This window comes from Aythya ferina, assembly GCF_964211825.1.
Source record: "Aythya ferina genome assembly, chromosome: 2".
NCBI classification, from domain to species: domain Eukaryota; kingdom Metazoa; phylum Chordata; class Aves; order Anseriformes; family Anatidae; genus Aythya; species Aythya ferina.
The window spans coordinates 28,888,931-28,911,382 of NC_140297.1; the positions used below are offsets into that span (position 1 = coordinate 28,888,931).

General features: G+C 33.7%; 1 protein-coding gene across 2 annotated transcripts in view; it reads left to right on the forward strand.

Moving 5' to 3' along the window:
- The window catches only part of PHF14 (PHD finger protein 14), a 163,696-nt gene extending 142,640 nt beyond the window's left edge, over positions 1-21,056 (forward strand). For both annotated transcript variants that reach the window (XM_084507580.1, XM_084507582.1), the window contains one exon: positions 20,501-21,056. Coding sequence is in view for 1 of the 2 variants with exons in the window: in XM_084507582.1 (XP_084363708.1) it covers positions 20,501-20,575 (75 nt within the window). In the remaining variant the exon portion in view is untranslated. The remainder of the gene's footprint in view (positions 1-20,500) is intronic.
- Positions 21,057-22,452: the final 1,396 nt, after the last annotated feature.

The following is a 22,452-nucleotide window of genomic DNA, read 5'->3' on the forward strand; positions in this document are numbered from 1 at the left end:
TTTACTCTTAGGTGGCCACTCTGTAGTAACAAAGTGCTATGGGTGACTCCATTTGTTTACCATCTTGTCCTTGTTTTAATGTTGCACCATCCCACCCTAAAATCAACATGCAAGATAGGGCTGTCCACTGAGTGCACCTTGTGTAAGTAAATCATCTCACTATGAGAGCTCAAACAGGTAAGATGATTCCAAGTCATGGCAGTTTAAATTGATGGCTTTTCTGTGTTAAACAAAGAAATGAATTGGTTAGCACTTTTCACATTTCATTCAGATTTTTAGGCATCTTTTTTCAAGATCATGTTGTTTATGTACACTGGATTTTTGTCAGTCTTCTCAAGCAGCCTCCTAAATAATGCCATAGTTCAACCCAAAAAGCTACCTACAGGCAGGCTGAGAACCTTCTATAACTCGTAGCTTTTACTGGTTATCAGAGAAAAGTAATAGTATCAACAGCATTTGTCTCTATAGATTCTACACATTTCATTTATAAATAGCATGACAATGGAGAGATTGCCATTGTCTGGACAGCACACAACCACTGATACTTGGCGTTGTCTTGCAAATTCACCAGGTCCTCTTTTCTTTTGAAGAATCTGAGTAAATTAATAGTAATAAAGGCAGGAAGTCAGATGAATTGGTCTGTTTTCCACCAACTATTCTAAGTGAGAATGTAAACTTTTTTTAGAGTATTTTTTTTTTCCCTCTCAGTTTTGCTCTAGTCTAAAAGAAGAAATCAGATGTTGAAAATACATCTTAACTAGATGCACTATAAACACTTCAGAATAATAAAACTCAGCCTTTAATTACCAAAAAATAAAAAATAAATCTGTCTGCATCTATATGGTTATGCTTCTGAAGAACTACTTAGAGCTTTTAGTCACTTGCATACAATTAAATGCATTCTAACACCTTTTTTTCACATTAGCTCATCATTCTTTCCTTTAAAATATCAATTTCTGGTTTAGTATTAGGAAGATACTATATGAGGATGTCTAAACTGAACCATGAGCTCATACCTGCTGGAAGTCAGGCACTTGTGTCTCTTCACTTTAGGCTACTATGTGTATTTCACTATGAAGATGCATTCTAATGTATTATTATCCACAATTCATCTTTACAAAGGATTGTCTGCTGTTATAATGTGAGGCAAGTTTGTCAGACAAAAAATTGTATTGGCCTACCAGTGTGTATGGATTAATATAGCAAAGGCTTTTCTTGCTCTGGTAAAGAGTCGGTATGCTCTGTTCCAAGAATATGGGTACATTAGATGAATTGATTTCATTACATGTCAATTATTTGAGCTTTCAAATGGAGGTATGAAGAAATACTTGTTTGTCTTCATCCCCTTCTGAACCATGGGGCCCAACTTATGTTGTACAACAAGTATGATGCCTTCATGGCAGGTTAATCAGGCACACTGACTGCTGCTCTCTTAATACTTTTCAAACAAACCATTACACTTCTGAAGCGAGAAAACTCTAGGATCGTATAATCCTGTAGATTCTGAATGACTGGTGCTGACCTCTGAGGAGCTTGCTTCACATCATCCAGCACTAAAAAATTTCATTGGAGGCAAAAGAAAATAATTGTTCCTCCATGCAGTTCCCTTATTCCTTTATGGCAAAATTTAACCTGCTAATGTTAGGATGGAGAGGTGAAGCCAAAGAGAGGTGAAGCCAAGCAATAGTGTCAAAAACAAATGCTTTTCAGATGCACTATTCCATACACAGTGTGGTCTCTGTTTTTTTTTTTTTTTTTTTTTTTTTTTTCTTTTTTTCTTTTCTTTTTTCTTCTTTTCTGTTTCTGCAGTTAACATATATGAATTGTGGTTATAGTTCACTTTTTAATACAAATGTAGCACATTGACAAGATGGCGTAGCCATTTTTTTCCAGAGTATTGTAACTTTAGAAGTTCCTGATTTATATTTACTGCATTAATGGTAGCTTATTTATTAGAAAATTGATGCTAGTTTAGCATTAGAGAATTAATGATAGTTTTTATATTAGAATTCACATCTTACAATGCTCTGTAAGGAGCTTGCTTCACATCTTCTCACACCAAAAAACTTCATTAAGAAAGCCTACCATTGGACAGAAATGCAGTCTTTTCATGTGTTCTAGAAAGCTGAAATGTGTGGCTTAGCAATTTCAGCAAGTCCGCCAATCTTGTGTTTGAAAGTGGTATTTCAAGCCCAAAAAAACAATGTGCTCTCTGAAGTGTTAATTGCTGTTAGACCACATATGTTTGAGTGTGCCTTTCTGAAAGTATGAAAAAAAAAGTGTTGCCTCCAGAATACCTACTCTTTGATTTTGCAGGGTTTGATAGATGACTGGTTCATAAACACTAATGTAGAAAGCAAAAGAATGATGTATAAGCCAAGCTACTGAAGAGATATGGCATTTCAAATGTTTGGACAAGCGTAACATATTGTTGTCAATTGACTCTTCTTATCCTTTCCTGCCATGGGTTATGAAATCATACACCTCGAAAAAAGGAAATTCAGTTATGCATTTAACATTTTTGGAATAGTGGGGGATACATAGCTAGTGTGGTGAAAGCAGGGTGGGTTTATCTGTAGAAGTTAGTTACGAAAGTTATCTCAGTTGTTTTAAGTATGATCAAAACCTGCTGTATGCCTCAGAAAATCTGTAACAGTTGAACAAAGGCTTCTGTTGCCACAGGTTAGAATCTAAACTTTTTTTTTTTTCTTTTGTTTTTTTTTTTTTCAGAGTGATGAAATATTATTATTATTATGGGAGTTCTAAAATAATGAGAAACTTGTCTTATGAAAGTGATGTTAAGCATCTCTCTCTGTGTCCAAAAGGGATTTAGGGGCAACAGTTGGCATAACAGCTTACCAGCAAGTGGACCAGTACAATGAAACTTGAGTTCTCTGCTCCACCTCATCCCAACCCCACTAAAATTTTTCAGTTTTCAGCAATCCCTTTTGCGTGAAAAGACTTGAAGCTTAATTTTCAAGGTACAGAATAAAAATAAGAATAAAAACAAAACAACTAAGATGAGCAGTGATTAGATGCTGCTAAGCAAGGATTAGTGATTTAGTCATGGATAAATTTTCTTCCCAAAGGAGAGAATAAGGACTGAAAGCTGGCAACTGCTGTTATAGGCTACAGAATAGAGAGGTGGACTGTGTTTTAAAGCAAACAAAAAAGCTGAAAGCATAGTTGGAAAATTAATTTCTGTGTTGTATCCTTTCATCTGAAATGTTTAATTTTCAGACTCTCATTCATTCCCGGTGAGGTGGATAAAGTACGTTGCTGAACAAAATAAATCTGAGGATAAATATCACTTCATACATTCCCTAACAAAAAAACAGGACTCCTGGTTTAAAAGGCTTTTATAGTGGATGAATCAGTTTAAAATAGCATTAATCATTGAAATATTCAATGCCTATGTCAACCATTACATTTGGACACCAAAGGTGCTCTTTTTCTCGTTAGAACACATTGCAATAGTCCCCAAACATATTTTTCATTTCTTCAGAGAATGTGAATGATACCTACTTCAGTTTTGCTCCCTGATTTCAGTGCTATTTTGCTTTCCAAATCTCTTAAATATCAGATTCAATGAAAAAAACAAACAAACAAACAAAAAAACTTGTTTGTTTTTTAAAAAGAAAACCATCTGCCAGGTATTTCCTCTCTGGAAAAATCTCCTTAGTTGTCCACCTGGATTTATCTATACATGGTAAGCCATTAGTTCTACCTTGTCCTTGTACCAAGAGACGTTCTTTTAAGAAAGGAAGCGGGACAGCAGCAAAGAAAGAAGAACTGTGCCTACAGGAAAGGTCAAGATTTTCAGAGTTATCTTAAGGATCTTCAGAAACTTTTCTATTTAAAAAGATTAGATTTTTTTGAAGTAAACTGTGAAAGCTGGAAGGAAACAAGCCTGAAAATGGTGCAGCATTTTCCAAAGCTCTGCACATGTTGCAAAGGCAGTAAAAAAATGGCTTGTGAGGGGGTGGTACTGAAGCCTTCAGACATATTATAGTCACCTGCTTTTGTCTAAAGCTATCAGCTCAAAACAACCAAACAAGCATGGAGAGAACTCTCTTTTACTCTTTGAATGAATGGATAAGACCTTGAAAATGATATATATATATACATATACATATACATATATATATATATATATATATATATTTGGGACTTTAACCAAGGCGTAGGAGAGGGCTGTGTTGCATTTAATTAAACTGTACAGAAAAAAAAAGAAAAAAAAAAAAAGAAAGAAAAAGTCTTAGCCCTTGCTTCAATCACTCAGAGAAACAAGAAGAAAATGAGAACCACAGACATATCCTGTATTTTTACATAGACCGAGAATGCAAATCCTTTTCACTAAGCAACAGTGATAGTTTATTGTTGAGAGCCAGTGTGGGCAAATAATGCCAGGAAATGTATTTTCCATTTTCTTTCCTCCTCCTTCCTGCACACTTTGTGCTTCTCACACCTTAACTTTGAAATATTCTATATAAACAAAACCCTTATATCTTGTGAGAAATTGTGTAAATTATTAAGAAACAATTTAGCTTTCTATGGAGAAGTGTGTAAAACTGACAAGTTTGGCTATGCAAAAGAAGATACACTCAGAAAACACTTCACAAATGGTACAAAATACTCCACAATTCTTTTTTGCCAGTCATAGCCATTGAGAATTTAGCATGCACCCCCATACGCTAGAATTAATATGAATTATCTACTCTTGGCTTTTATTTGTCATGTTTTCCCACTGTGAAGGGAAGTAGGAGTGCTACAGTTAAGATTGTTGCAATGAACTTTGGTAAGCTCCAGCACTCAATTCACTTGCTTTGTGCTTTCTGCAGATTCTGATTTGCAGGACTGTAATCCATTAAACTATTGAATATGCTTTTGCTTTGGGTAGGTACAGTTTTCAGTCTCCTGCTTCTACTGAAAGCATGAATTAAAGACATGTATGAAGAGATACTAGTTTGAATAGGATTAAAAGATACATGAAACTGAATATTTGGATGGTAATATCTTAGTGGTATGTTTTCATCATATTTAAGTTGCTTGAAGATTGTTGGCGTTTTATTTTTAATTTAACCTGTGTTGAATCTCACTGTGTTGACAGTGATGATATATTGCCTTTAATTCATCAGTGGATCTATGGAGCTTCTGCAAGAGAGACACTGTGATACTGGTTTGGAGCCCTTCTTTGCCAGCACAGATAGGTGGTAAGCTGTTGGAGTCCACATCTGTCTGTCATTTTCAGGATATCATATGGTTAATTGGTCTAAGAAAGATGAAGCAAAAGTAGCAATGTTTACTTACAAGAAAATTACTGTTTTCCACAACAGTAAAGTATGAATAAGGCTTTCCTGAATGGGATTCTGGATGCTGTGGGGTGTCTGCTTAAGGTATGCATGGATGTTTTGGCCTACAAAAAAAAAAAAAAAAAAAAAAAAAAAGGAGATAATACCTGTTAATAAGGAAGTTATTCCTAAATAGGGTAGCCTATACACTTAATGGCTGCACCAGCGAAGTAACTAATGCTGTAATAATGTACAGACCTGAGCTGTTCAAGCTGTGATAAGGATTACAGTCCTTATTGTGGCTTTCAGTTGTACCTGTTCCTTTTCTTTTTGTCAGACTTAGTCTATTACCTGCCTTTTTGAGTCATTTCTGTGTGATAACTGTATCTGGTCATAGCTAGTTTTGAAATGTAGTTTGTGTGGATTATCTGTGGGTTAAACTTCTCAGTTAATGAAGAACTGACTGATTGGATTACTGCCTCAGTTAGATTTCCAACACAATACATTTTCAGGCATCTTCTTTCAGTATTTTCACTACATTGTAAACTATATTAAGGTGGAAATTGGATTAAAAGGACAAAGCATGAAGTCATTTGCTGAGGCAAATGGAGGGTTAGTGCCAAATTTTGTATGAAAAGATGTTACTGAAAGGGCTGTGAGGCTCCCTTCTAATCCACAGAGAATCACTCTGCTTCTGAGTTTAAGGACTTCATTTCCAAATACAATGCACAAGGGGTACCTAAAGCCCTGTTAAACAGTTCATTTTATGCATTCATCTCTTGTTTGTTTACAGTATTAAAAATGTTGTTTCATCCTGGAACAATCCTATTCATGCAGAAATCACTTTATAAATATAAATACTGTACTAGTGACAGCTCTGTTCAGAGCAAGTACTTTAACCTCTTAGGCAGTACCAATTACTCTCTTCCTGTAATTAATGTTTTAAGTATATGAAAGAAAAATTTTCCTTTTTATTTTTCTCAGTGAAATAAGGAGAAAGGAAAAATTGGTTATATACAGAGGCAATACTCACATTTTATGAAAATGATATGTTGAGAGGGCAAATGAATTACTGCTGGTCTTGGATGAAGGGAGTGTTGAATGTGAAAATTCTGCTGCCCATTGAGTAAACAGCACAGTTTGAAATGTAAGCAGAAGACAGAAAATAAATGATGTATTTTAAAAATCCTAAATCAGAAACTAAATATCCAAAATTTGGTGTACCCAAAGATGCAATACTGGGGTACAGCCTTAAAAATTATCACCCTATACAAGACAACCTAAACATAAAAGGGTATTGTCAAAGGGTATTGAGTTACGTCGTTGTCAAATGACATAACTCAAGCTGACCACTGCATCTTTCACAGGGAGGATACTGACTGCCACTTAAATGATACTAGAATATGGTCCTCCTTGGAGAGCAGGTACTTGTCCTTCTGAAAAAAGAGGAATAGACATATCAATCTCATTGGCTGATTTTCTAGCACCCACTATGTACTTACTTCCTTATTCATTATGTTTTAAAAATTGGCTCCATTCTCTTTTCATCATTCCAAACTGGACACCTTTTTAATGCATTGCCTTCTGATTGCTCTCAAAGCATCTTTCCAATTAAATAACTTCCTTATGAAAAACAAGTTTATGTAAAGTAGAACAGCTTTTCATATACTTTATAGCTTGCTGCATATTTTACTGTGTTTTGTATCATAAAATTCCTGCTATTAACGGTTGTTTACTTTTCCTAGAGACAAAAAATATGCATCAGAATTTAGAACCAGACAGTTTCTTGCAATAACTACATTCATTTTATGTCTTCTTTGCTGGCTGCAGAAAGAACAGGTGATGTTCTGTACTAGAAAAGTTAGTGCTTTTAAAGCCTTCTGTACTTTCTGAATGTAATAACAATAACAGCACTTAGCACTTATATAAATCTTTTCATGCATAGACCTCCATCCTGCCATTGCAAGAATTAGTATTCATATTTTACCAGTAAGTTCTTTAACATAGCAGCGAGTTCAGTTTCCACGACCCTTTTTCTGCCAGGCCAAATAGATTTTATATCAGGGGGACAAACATCAGAGTTGAGTTTTTTGCTGAGATCTTCTACTGAATCTTGGACCTTGCTTTAGTATAGACACATGCATTAACTTTATCCTGGTTTCTGTTAGTGATCCTCCTTTAAATTATAAATCCTATTACAAAGCATTCCTCCATTTCTTTCTCTCCTCCTTCGGCATTTTCCACCACAGCGTACAGAAGTTATCTCAGCTTTTTTTCCACACACCATGCTTCATACAGGGAGTTGGTCTTGCCTTGGTCTGAACTGTTTCCCCCAGAAAAGCACTTTACAGACTGATTCCTCTAGGCTCAGTACTGTTTTGCTAAAATACGTGCAATAACTGACAGATTTTGTGTGTATGTTACTTGTAGTCAGTATATTTATTTTATAAAAAAATAAAATATTTCTATATGTAATAGCTTATATAAATTTTGTATACATTATATACTTTTTAATAAATCTTAATATATCAGCTGTTCTTGGCACAAAAAACATGAGATACATGCCCATTATCCTGATTAACTTGGCTTTTATGATGTTTTACTTCTTATCCTTCCCTTCTTTCATTTATTTCATAGCTGATTTTAGACTCTACAAGATCAGACTCTCCAGATGTGTTTGTACAATATGTGGCATGACTTAGACAAGATTTGGATTATTAATGGATGTTATGGTTAAATAATTATTAAATCAAGGTAATACAGTTTATCAAATTGAACAGCAAAATCTTGGGAGGAGCTAGGGAGCTTTCTACATCCACGTCTTAAATGGCATCAATTTAAGTGTTTTGAATGACAGGGGAAACAACAGCTAATAAAATTTTTCAAGCTTTGTTTTTAGAGAACTTACATCTTGAAAGCTTCACTGAAATTAAATGAATTAAAAATACTTTGGTGCAGTTTCAGCTGCAATTAATTAATGTTATGTTAAGGAGATTACTGAAAGACAAAGGGAAACTTCAATTCATAGAGGAAGAACAAGGTCCTTGATTTGTTGTCTATCAAAATAGACAACATTTGCTTATTTTCTTCATAGTCGTCATATTCTTTATAATCATATCTTTAAATTGCATTGGAATTTGAGGTACTATGGTTGCATGTTTGTTTCTAAATTTAAATGTTCCTTTGAATGGCAGTGCTACACACTTTTGGAGTTTTCATTTTTTTTTATTTTTTACAACCTATTTTGAGGTTACAACTAAGTAATATGAACAATTAACACAGATAAAGAATAGATCAGTAACTGCTGAATATTGCTGACCTTAAGTAAAGTGTTGGCTGGAACCCTTCAGTTGCAGCTGACTGGAAGCAAGAGCATTTTAGGAAAAAATAGCCTTCTGAAAATCACCTCAACTTCTTCTTAAATACCCATAATTTAAATGCCATGCTTGGTCTATTTAAATTCAGTATTCCATTCCAGAGGGGCCTTGTTCTACAGTATATTTCATACATAACTACAGTAAATAGTATTGTTCATTTCAGTGATCAGATGAGTTGAATGTAATGATGTGTGTATACGTGTTTGCATGTTGTGGACCTTAATGGTTGTGAAGCATATTATGTCTTGGAAGCACCGTGATATAACCTAATGGCAGAATGGGAAACAAACAAACAAAAAAACAACTGAGTGAATAGTCTTCTGAGGAATGAAGTTTAATATATTTCAGGGGGTTCAACAAATGATATTGTGACTTCAACATTTTAAGGAAAAGGAGATAGATAATGATTTATAATGTAAGCTCTGTAATGAGCTCTTCTACCATAAATATTCAGAACACTAATTATTTATAGGCAAATTTCTCTATCTTTGGGAATCTTTTAGAATATAGTTTTTCAGTAATTGAATCACATCAAAGTATTTTTTCCTCCCAGTCTTCTGACAAAGTTATGTGTGATGTGATGGAGGGCAGGGAGAGATAGGAAGCAAGCTGTTGTCAAGCCTCAAGTTGGCTTTGATGTCGTATACTAAAATAATAACTTCAAGATTTATCAGAAGGAAATGCACCATGAACCTGTAAGGGATCCTGTTTATGGTGACTGCCTAGATCAAGGTAAGCTTTGTCAATTAACTTGATTCTAAATTTCAGAAAAGCAATTAAACTTATATATCTATATCTATATCTATATGTATATATCTATATGTATATATCTATATCTATATGTATATATAAACATATATAAATATATAAACATATATATATATATAAACTTATATAAATATATATATATATATAAATAAATATCTATATATATATATAGATATATAAATATATCTATATCTATGTGTATATATAAACACCACTAGCGAAAAACTTTTGTAACAATTTCAGAGCATGTTTGGAGGTAGGTTCTCTCACAGAGCAGATTTTTCAAGGTTCATTTCGATTATGGTATTACCTTAAGTGGTTGGTCATTGCATTACTTCCAGTTGAAAGAGTTTCATCAGATTATGACTTCACAAAACTGCAGTGAAACATCATCACTCTTCTGACAAATCACCAAAAAATCTCTCAGTATATCCAGTGAATTATATAACATTTGTTTTTAGAACCAGCATGGTTTAATAGCTGAAGGGCAGTTCAACCCCACCATGCCACTTTCTCATTCTCCCTACTCAGAAGAAAGAAGGAAGAAAATACAATGAAAAAAGAAAACCTCATGGGTTGAAATAAAGGCAGTTTAAGTAAAAAAAAAAAAAAAAAAAAAAAAAAAAAAGGCTGATGAAAGTGAAAGGGGACAACAAATATTCTCTAGACCAATATTTTCACAATGAGAGCCTCCCTTTCTCCTTCCCTTACTTCAGCTTTTATTGCTGAGCATGACTTCATACAGTATCCTTCTGGTTGGTTCTGGTTGGTTTAGGTCAGATACCCTGGTGATGTTCCATCCCTAACTCTTGCTCACATCCAGTCTACTGGCCTTTGAGGGAGGGGTTGGAGAAACAGCCTTGATGCTGTGACAGCACTGCTCATCTATAGCCAAAACATTGATGCAATACCAATCCTGTTCTACCTAAAGGTGGAGAGCACAGCACTAAATGGGTTGCTGTGGGGAAAACTAACTCCATTCCATCCAGACTCAGTACAGAACCTTGCTTGGAAATTCAAAGTTTAGAGAGGAATTTGAAGAGAATTTATTTCACATTTTTTTTTTTTCACTTAGAAGCCAATCAACTTAAAACTATTAAAACATCAGTATATTATGTGTTACAGTTATGACTCAAAATTTAGTGTGTGTTTGTTACCAACATACCCTTGATGCTTCATGGAGTTGAAATGCTCCACTGTATGAAACACGACTGTACAGGCATTCTTACAGGATAAGAACAGTAAGTGCTCCCTTAAGTAAAGAAATAAAGTTAAAAATGTAGCAACAAACAAATCTATAAGTCTGCCTTTGCCTTCAAATCAACTGAATCCTGATTTCCAAAGCCATAAACTTCTTGTCCAACTTGATGTAAGGTCCATAGCCTCAAAGTTAAAACCAAGTTAAGGTCAATAGCCTTAAAGTCTGGGTCTCGCTGTGTAAATAGAGGTATGCTTGTACATCTCATAAGGGAATGATTTTGACTTTAGGGTAGGTCTGCAGTGCTAGTGTTTATTTAGATTAAATGAATGATAGGGAAGGTGTAGGTCTTCCACAAAGGATTGTACCTGGGTTGATAGTGTAAAGATGCGGATCTATTTCTGGACTAGGATGCTCTTTTGGGGATTTTACTTAATGCATGTTGAAGTCATTGCGAAGTCAGTCAAGTTGTTTTTGTTGAATTCTGATTTTAATCCTTTTGCTTGATACTGTGCTAAACTGTGCAGTTCCTTGTTAGTACACACCGTATGTATAGGAGCCAAAAGAGCAGTAATAGGAAACAATTTTTCTGCTTTTGCCATGCAGAATTGGTCCTATCAAGTAATTGTTTTATAAATCTAAATACTGTTGTGTAAAGACGGTGCTTTCAAAAATAATATAATAATATTAGAAATCCACTGAGTGTTTGATAACACTGCAAATAAAGAAAATAACTGGAATAATGTGTTCATGTAACTAGAAGTTTGAATGTCACTTCGTGTTTTGGGAGACCTAAAAAAAGGAATTGTGTTTAAAAATGTAAAGTAAAAGCCTTTTCCATCTCTGATTTCTTTGTCTGTAGCACAGGTTTTATTTGTTATTGAAGCTAATCCCTCCATCTACTTCCCCAACTTTTTTTCATTTCCTTGATTTATCATTTGCAACTTCATGGATTATCATTGAAAGTGGTAATTATAACAAATATGAAGGCATTTTCACAGCATTTGCTTATATCACTTTTTGGAAATTAGATTACTAAAATAAAGGCATTTCCATTGTTGTTCAGACTGCTATGTTATCACATTAAATCCATTGAGTACTCCATCTTTTCTGCCTTGAGCCTGAACAAAATTTCATGGCTTTATTCAGGTGAAATGCTCTGATGAAATATAAAAAATGGAGAAAGAAAGGTTTCTGAATTGTTAGCTGTCATATTATAGCAATGTTTTCATTAATTCCCAAGTTATTAAATTTATAATACTGCAGTAGAGTTTTTAAAAATTGAATATTAATTTTCTTTTGTCATAAAGAAAAAAAACTTTGGTTGTGCTTTTTACAGTAATTTAATTAAGCATTGCCTCCAAGTTCATTTCAGTATCTATCATGGCTCACTAAAGTTAGATTCAGTATAGAATGGTAGATTAATTGCCCTTTGTCTTAGATGAAATAAGAATCCTAAATATGCCGAGTCATGAAATTTAATTGTGTTCGTCAATTGCTTATTCAATGCTTTGGAAACCTAAATCAAGAAATACTGAAGAAGAAGGCCAAAGGTTGTTAAATGTAGCGAGTAACACAGATTTTGAACTTTACTTAATGAACCGAATGTTTATTACTATGAAATAAATGCACCATTTAAAGAATTATGGAGAAAATGTAAAATATTAAAACTCTAATTAATTTTGATCAGAAGCATGCAATGTACTCATTTTTCCTAAAACATTTTCATTAGGGTCTAGATTTTCTCTGTTATAGAGAGAAATTTATTCCTTTCATACAATAGTACTATCTCTTTCTGTTAAAAAAGTGTACTTCATTGATGTTTAGTGCAGTATCTTTCAGCTGCTTTCAACTGTAGGCAGCATTTCTAAACCGTAGTTTGCAGGAGCATTTCTCTGTAACTCATTTGTGCATACTTTGTTTATTAATGTTAGCCACTTTGGGAACAAACAACATTCAGGCCTTTTGATAGAAGTGTGAATAAATGAACTTATTTGTGAAAATAGTTAAGTATGAAAAAAACTCCTCAAATATAATTTAGTAGCTCCCAAGATACACATAGAGCCCCAACAACTGATCAGTCAAAAGAACAGCCTTTTATTTGTATATTTATTATGTACACTACTAAGAAATACAAATGTTTAAAAGAGCTGTTAATTCCTCATTGTTGGCCTGAGAACCTTTTGTTTTCATGTAGCTGTTGTAAGAAAATGACATTTTATTTCTTAGAATCAAGAAGTTTTCATTCTTATAATTTGGTAAATGTGTACTGTAAATTTGGAAGGAGTATAGGCATAGATATTTAAAATCATTGTTTTTTTATTAGAGTATGCATTTCTAGGGTACAGAATACTATTCTTTAGTAGTATTGTGAGTATATATATAGTGGAACTTTTAACTTTAATTTATAATTCATAACAATAATGATTATACTGTCATATAAGTAGAAAATATTATTGTGGTTTCCATATATATATATATTTACATATACACAGATATAAGTGGTATAACTGAGTGACAAATTTGCTTTAGAAAGGTTCTTAGGGATAGGGTCAGACTTGAAAGACATGAATGAAAGACAAGCTTGCATTCTGAGTCTGAAGAGGAGATTAAGAAAGCTTGTCCCTATAGGTACAGACACGGTAAAATCCTTTTGAAGTGGCTTTTCATCTATTTCATATTTGATATTTCAGGCTTTTAATAGTTAAGCATTCATAGATACTGTGTAAAGTTCATAATCCTTTAAAGACTTGAGTTGTTAAAGAGGAAACATTTTCCTGTACTTTCTTCAAGGAGAACCAGCTGAACTTTTAAAACAATGGTTTGGTTTCAAGCACCACCTGCCCTGAAGAGCATCCCAACTGTAGTGGCAGTCAGCCAAAAGGACCACTCAGTGGAATGGTTGCCTTCTAAAAATGAGATAAACAGATGGAGGATTGGAAATCTGGCATAAAATTCCACTTCTGTACTAAGCGTGACATGAAATTTGGCTGTAAGGACTCTTGCAATTGTACATTTTTCTATACGATCAGAATTAGAAAAAAAGGAAATAGAAAATACAAAACACCGACAACCATTTCAAAAAGCCTTCAAGTTCTTGTACCAGTACAAGTTAAAGGAAAGAGTTTGTGATAAACAAGCAGCTGTCTGTAGCTTCTTAAGAGGCGCGGGAGTGTCAAAACATTTCTCCCAGTCTTGCATTGCCACCTAGAGTACCATGCCCTGCACTGCAGCGGTGAAGGGCTCCCGTGGAACCACCGAGCAGTTCAACGTCGCTCTGCACTGAAAAAAACGGGGCGGGGAGCTGCTTCCAACTAATCGATGGCATGTTTATTTACATCACAATGCTTAGCTCATTCATAGCCCCCATTTTTTGAATGTTACCAGATCAGCTGAGATTTTGTTGTAGGAATTCGGTGGGGTCTGACAGTAAGAATTAATGGAGATGCACGTTAAAAGGTACGACTGTCAGCTTGCCAGTGGTCCCAGAGGGTGCATTTTCTTGATGTCTGCTTCAGAATACTTCATGAAGCAAATGTCAAACTTGTCAAGGCTGTCACTATGAAAATGATCCATGTAGCAAGGGTCTCCTTTTCCTGGGAAACAAACAGCTGCCTTATCACTGAAGTGCTGCAGTGACAGAAAACTGTCATCTATCATGAGAAATTTATATTTGCTTCTAATATCCATTGGTAAAGAACTGTTCCAGTTGTACTCTGTATTTTTGCACCACTCTTCGTTATAAGGGTTGTCAGCAATACATTTGAAGCAGATAGCATGGGCTTTGGAAGAAAAATAACTTCTGAATTTTAGTGTTGGATGCTCACCTTTTGCTGATTTAACAGAAAGACTGGCTTAATTCTCAATTTATAACCCTGCAAACTCCTTTTCCTCCAAATTTGGCATATTCAATTGGAAAGGAAGAATTTAGCTCTCATAGTTTCTAAAGTCCCTTTGTACTCTTGTATTTTTATATAGTTATAGTTATATAGTTATATTTTATATAGTTATAGTTATAGTTTATATAGTTAGTATTTTTACCTGCTTCCAGCTGATGTTTTGTAGTCTAGAATCTGTGAGATAGATGATGTCTGCTGTCCTGAACCTGCTGTCTAGGTTGGGGTTTTAAAAATGCTAGTATGCAAACATCCTCCCAATGAGATATAAACTGCAATGTCCATGAACTATAACATCTTGATTGTATGTAGTGACTTGTATTTATAAGTACCACACCAAGTTAGCAAATATTGCTTTCCATCTACTTGACTGTGTAAAACTGCTGCCGTCAGAAGAGTCCGGTTGTGTTCTTCCTGCTGGCAGCAGTGACCTGCCTGGCCGCACCTCCAGCACTGAGGCCATTTAGTAGTTGTGTGAGGTTTGTGGTTCAACCAAATGAGAAGTTCAGATTCTGCAGTTTGGAGGAAACATCCATATAGAGAGTCTCACAGGTTCTTTTACCATGTGCTTCCATGGAAGAACAATCCTTGTTCTGTAGTCTACATCATAGTTACATTCATTATACTTGAATACAAAACATAATCTTTCTCTTGTTTTGTCTTTATTTCCTTATAGAGGTTTAAAGACTTTTATTTTTTATAGTTTGGAACACTTGGTGTTTCGTATGACCAGCTGGACACCCTCAATGAAGCCTAGTATATTAGTCATATTACACCTCTTTTGCGTTAAGGTAGTACAAAAAGTAATAATATTGGAATTTGGCCCTGAGTGTTTTTGAGGTGGTATTTCTAGATTATGTGATAGCATGGAAAACCCTTCAGTCATTTCTTAGTAGTACAAATTTTATTTTAGCTCATTTATTCAGATGTTCATCATACTATGATATATATATTTTTATTAAGTTCATATAACACATTTTGAACTTCATATAGGTCAAAACCAGAAATTTAACTTTATTAAAAATATTTTTGTAATAAAACTTTAGAAATTACAGGTGTCTTGTAATGCACAAATCTGTGAAATGCAGTTAACTGATGTGTGATCTGTTCTATGTACAGTGCAGTGTCAATTTCCATGCATAGTTAAGAATTGTCTAATCCACTGTTATCTTTGAGATTTCATATAATTGAATAAAAAGAAATTCTCAGACATTTCAAATGAAGGTTGTTGAAGGGGGAAAAAGAGAAAGGGACATTCAGAACCCTAGTTCTAAGATATATATACATATATACTTTTATATATATAAATATATATATATATTTTTTTTTTTTCTCATGTCAGAATTTATCTATAGGGGAGTATTCTGCAATAATTACTACAAAATAAATTTTCCACATGGGGCCGCTTATTCTATGCTCAGAGTAACATTTGTAGTTAACCTTAAACATGCTTTCAAAGGAGATGAAGTTATATGACAGAAACACACACCGTCTCTCAACTGTCAGATCAAAATTTTCAGAAATAGGAACTTATACGTCAACCTCTTACATCTAGTTTTTGCCACCTAAAGGCATCTAAATTTCAAAGTATTCCTGTTCACTTTAGCAGAGCTACTAAATGCTCAATACTTTCATAATAATTCACAATGCTTAATTAGGAGGCAGACTGAAGTCTCTTGGTTTTAACTTCTGGGCCCTACTCTGTTACTGTCACCCACTAATGCTCAACTACCAGGTGTAGACTAAGTAGCTTGAACCAAGAGGTTCAAATGTCCTCAGGGTTTTTTAAGTCATGTGTAGATCAGCCAAAGGACCCTTTAATCCAGTTCCTTGATTCCATCAGGAAGTGGAAGAATGCCTGGGGAAAGGGTGTAAGAAACAGGATGGTGTAGAAGGTCTTCCCCCTTGGGATGTCCAGCTGTTCTGTGGCTTAAGAAGCTCATGTTTCATGTAAAGTATTAGGTTTAATGGCAATTTTTAAAGTCCTTTGTTGTTTTCCTCACCACTGTTTTTTTTGTTTGTTTTGTTTTGTTTTGTTTTTGTAAATCTATAAGAACAATTCCAGACTAGTAAACTTAATTAATTTCAACATGAAAATAACCTTTGGGCTGCTAAATGCAACTTTTCAGTAAGAGTAGTAATAGTCTCAGTAAATACGGTCTTGAGGGATTCACTTCCCTTTGCTACTCCTACAAGTCATCAGATCTGTGTTAGGGCATATTTTATGTGACTGCATTCAAAATTCACTTAATGTTTGAGTCTACAGTTGGCTGTAGTTAGAAAAGATACTGAAACGAGTTTGATTTGTGACATCTACTAGGAAGACCTACTTTGATGGTTTAACATTTTAACACTGAAAGGACTGTTCTGTTTCAGAATTCTTAGGGCAGAATGCACCAGGCAAAATAAATAATAATGAACAATAGAGATGTAAGGTACTAATAGAAATAATGCAAACTGAATTTTGCAAAGCAGAAACTAGAATTCCATATTTCATCCAGTATTTATAACCAGAAATATGTAAACCCGTAATAGCAACTTTACACATTGCTATCATAGACTGTTTTTAACTGATAATGAAAACAAATAAAAGCTTTTCCTTTGCTACCCTTCAGAATTAAAAGCTTTATAATGGTAGGTGGTAATTAGTAAAACAAATATATTAAATATGTTTAATTTTCAGTCTGGCATCATTACTTCATAATTAGGTTACACAGGGTATTTAACTGAACATTCAAACATTATTAATGGCATTAGAAACTCCAACAAATTCAGTACTGTATATGCAATCATTGGGATGCCTCTTGGGTTATTAGAGAAAATATTTAAAATTTTATAGAAATTTTGCATTGTCAACAAACTGAAGGAATAGCAAGCCTTCACACCTTAGTGTATGGTCAAAAATTGCACTCTAAATTGGCATTTAAAATCCTTCCCAATTATACTTGCAGTGACATTACCCTTTTTATAATAGGAGTTTGTGTCAAAATTTTATGATAATTTTCAGTAATTAGCAAATTTGTCATTTTCAGGACACTGCTGTCACTTTTTTTTTTTTTTTTTTTTTTTTTTTTTTTTTTTTTTTTTTCCCTTTTGGAAAGCTGCATGGTTGTCAGAATAGTTAGTTCATACTTTCCAGTGTCCCCTGCCAGTTATTTCTGGCATCTCTTGCCCTGGCACTGTTGTTCATGTGGTAATGCACAGCTCAGTGAACTGATCTGGCTGATAATATATGTAACAAAGAAAACATTTTCTCCTCTTGTTAATCCATATCCTAAGAAAGATGAACCATCATGCCTTTCCAACAAGTCACCTATTAGATTTTCATTTCAAAATAATATGTGACACTTTCTGTTCTTGGAAAATGGAAATGAAATAAAAGTGCCTCTGCAAAACTAAGATGTCCCATGTGGAGTATGATTTAATACAACACAATTTAGAAAGCTTTTGTGCTTGAAAATATCAAAATAACAAAAAATAACAAAATAACAACCAGGAACTTGGATGTGGAAGTCAGCCGCATAAATCCAATTTATACTCACCTAGTAGATTTTACCAGTTTGGATATGTTTTACTGCATTGAAGCAGCAGCAGATGAACAAAAGAAAGACCATTGATACTGCAAAATATCCCAAAACAGGTGCTTCCATCTTTAGTATTCATGCAGAGCAAATCCTAGACTTCTCTTAACCAGTCAGCCATCATTTCTGCTTCTCAGAAAACACTGAGCACTGCAGCTGCTGCTGTAAACTAGGAAATCTGCCAGACAGCAAGCATAACCTTATGAGCACAAAATTAAAACATGTCAAGTCTACAAAAAAAAACAAACCAGAAGATTCTTTTCTGAATTGTCTTTCACTGGATAAAGCCTTTTGTCCTAAAAAACAGGCTCAGAAAGCTAATGTTCAGCCTAATATTTCTTCACCCTCCTATAGTCCTCACTGAAGGTAAGACCCAGGTCCTTTTCCTGTAGTCTCTGAAATTTCTGCATGCTTCTTCTGCTAAAAGAGGAAAGCCTAAGTCAAGTGTGTTGGGAAAGAATGGCTGTGTAGGGTTTACATTCCCTTTGGGAAGGAGGACGACAAAGGACATTGGAATAACAGCAGGTTATATACTGGAAAGATGGGAAATTTGGCATTGAGGTCACCAAAATATGACTTATGAAGGTAAGGATCTACAGAAACATGCAGATTTGCTTTCTTCAAGCCCATCCTGAAAGAACCTTGCTGCTTTTCTATACGAGACAACAGTTTCTGTGGATAGCTTTTTTATTCAGTGATATTCTTTGTCTCCTGTAAGCAGTACATATAAGCTCAGTTACACACTGCTCCTTTGTTGTTTCCCAGTCTGCCTAGCCTTTATTTGCATTAGAAGTTTGACCTTTATGTGTGTACTATACAATACACTCTTCAATATGTACTACACTTGTAATTTAAACAAATCAATAATCTTGGGTTTAGCACACATGCATAGATGTGTTTCCTCACCTGAACTAGAAGAATCACAGTACTCACTACATGTTTAAAACATAATTGAAGAGATGACTATCCAGGAAGTTAGAAAAATGCATTTAGTCTTGAGTGGCCAGTTATGAAACTCGTATTTCTCATGTCTACCTTACTTCCAGAAGGTGAGAGAATTTGGAAACAGGATGCTTTGGAGTATACACTTATTTAGTAGAGCAACTAGCTTTTCATTTTTTTCAATGTTTTGTGACATAATCTGAGACTATAAGTTTTTAATGAGATTTTCTGTTGCTGTTCTATTTTGTGTATTTTGTGTAGAAAAGGGAAGACTAGGATGCAAAAAGATAAACTCATTTGCCTAGAAGAATGAAGGTGCTGTGTTAAAGTGGGAAGCCACATTGTGATTTTCTGGGTCCCACCTAATGTCCTTGACATTTCTCTCTCTTAGATGTTGATGAGTGATGTTACAGCAGCCAGAATGCTTCTTTGCTCCCAAATGTCTATTCATTTGCTCTCCTTTTTGTTTCTAGAGCAAGGAAGATTCTCTGTATTGTTAATTAAAATGCAGGCAGGAAAACTGGCTGTACTTTGAACGCATGATAAGGCCTGTTGGTGATGTGATAGCTTGCAAGTTGCCTTATGAAACAGTTTTCTCAGACTTCTGCAATTTATACTTTAGAGGTCATGATTTTGTACTGGACACAAAATAGTATCCATTCCTATGAAGATCGGCATTATGATGTCACTTCATTGTTTTCAGTGTGATCCAGCAAAATTCATCTTGAATTATGAGCCCAACTCTTGGAGTTGAAGCTGTAGAATATTGTAAGCATGCCGCTGCCTGACATGCTCATGTTTCCTATTTTAGACCTGACTGATCTTCAGATAACATATGGTGGTACAAGTAATTGGAAAATTGGCAGACCTGTCAAGAAAATATGCTAGATGGGACAAAAATACGATGCTGCAGCACATAAAGTGTCTCTGAACTTAAATTTATTGTCTCGTATCAAATGGTGAAGTAAACATATCTGGTCTCAAAAAAAAAATGAAACATTTTTCAATGGCAGATGCTTTTCAAAAGTAATTTTTAGAACAATGATGAAAGTTCTTGCATTTGAAAATAATTTAGTGGAAACCTCTGGTCAAGAACAAAGGAAAAGTGTGACATACTGTCTGTTGAAAATGTTTGAATATCTTGCCATCTGTGTATGGTTTAGGATTTTTTTTTAATTTTTTTTTTTTATATAACAAACAAGTAGATTGGTCAGGGCTACAACTGAAACATTTACTTATTAAATTATTCTTCTACTATGAATGCCGATGATGAGACTTGATTAAATTTTATTTTTATTTCATCTATTAATGATTATTTTTTTGCTTATTTTTATGCTTATCAAAAGATGACAAAAGTATGAACAGAATTCTGTGCATATGTTTAAGTACAAAAAGTGTACTTCTTCAATAGATTGGTTAATGCTCATGTTTTTATTTTCTTTTACAGGAAGATGAAAATGAAACTGAGGCAGGAAGTCTATCTCGGGAGCTGAACATGGAACAGAAAAAATCCCAAAAATAGGAGATTGCTGTCTTGTTTGAAATATTTGGAAGTTGTGTAACAGTGATTATAGTTTCTCATTGTAAAAATAACAAAAAAATTCTCAATAAAGTCATTGAAAATTAAATTCATTCTGCACTGGGGAATTAATTACTTAGCTCCTGGTGATATCTGTGATTATATTGCAAGCTGAGTTATCAGAACTGAGCACCATACCAATAAATGTATAAATGCTTCTTGAACATGGGTGGAAAGCTGATGAGTTATTCATAACTAAAAACACTTACTAAGCAAACAGGACTTTTTTTTTTCTTTTCCTGATGAGTGATGTTATCCTTAAAGGATAGTTATAGCTCAGACACATTTTTGTATTTCTGAGTAAGAGCTTTGATACTTAAAAATTAGATAAATGTGTGTTCTAGATAAATGTATGTTCTCTTAAAGAAGTTCTGGAATTTCTTCTGATTAAAATAAATGTTGCTGGAGACTGGGTGAAGGCAAAGATTTTGTGGTGTTTTCAGTGTGTTTTCATAAATAATTAATTTTTCATGTGTATACCTTGTGATTTCTAGTTTATTTCATGATGTATTATCATTTTCTTCCATGCAAGCCTTATTTGTCTTTATGTGATCATCTTGTAATGAATGTCACAAAAAGTGCCAAATAATGTTCTTGATTAGGCCATCCCACCCAGCTCTAATTCCTTCATAAAATTCTTTGCATTGTAAAATCATAAAATGACTTCTCCCTGTGTCATCAGTCCTTAAGTGAGTATGGAAATCTTAAAAATAAAAATAAAAATAAAAAACACCTTCATCCTGACAGAAAAACCTTTCTCATTACCTCTGCTTTTAAGTCTGTGCAGGTCAGTATGTGGGAAAGTTAGTACAAGAAATTCAGATGTAGCTTTGTAGCCTGATAATTGTTCACATGCAATAAAGAAAAAAATAATCTTACTAATTCTGTTTCAGAATTAGAGCAATACTTGCTGAAGTCCCTTGAGGAGAGTTTTCCTTTGCAGTAGGAGAAATGTGTTTTCTCCGATTGAAAAAATTGACCTCTTTTCCTACTGTTCCATATTTTTTCTGTTATTCTGCATATTAAAATATACAGTGTATATTAAAATATAAACTGTTAAATCAGATTGTAAATAATATCCATCCTCAATTTATCCCATCAGTATAAATTATAGTTTCAGGTATTTCAAAAACAAAACACCTATGATTAAGCAGTATCTTATGAATTTTCTGGTTCACGAGGTTCAAATATGCGTGGCTCTTCAACAAATTTCAATCACAATTACTCTACAGCAGTTTAATAACACTAGACCTCATTTTAACAAATGCAGTTATCATGTAAATTATAATAGAAAATAAATTCAGCATTGGTCCTTTTAGTGTAGATCAACCATTGTAGCCATCTCAGAATAAAAGGGGGGAATATAATTTTTATTTCATCGTAGTGGAAGAGAAAGAATTAGAAAAGACAGAAACAGGGATTTACCCCACAGGACCTTATGGGCCTGCACAATATATATTATATATATAATACAGTATTATATATATTGTAATATACTATATATATATTATATATATGTACTATAATATACTATATATATACTATAATATACTATAATACTATATATATACTATATATATATAGCAGTATATATATATAGTATATATATATAGTAGTATATATATACTACTATATATATATAGTACATATATATATATACATATATACATATATATATACACATATGTAGTATATATATATATACTACTATACTATATATATTACATAGTATATAGCATATTAGATCATTATAATATATTTTATATATTATATAATTTTATTATATATATATTTTATATATATATGTATTCTGCACAATA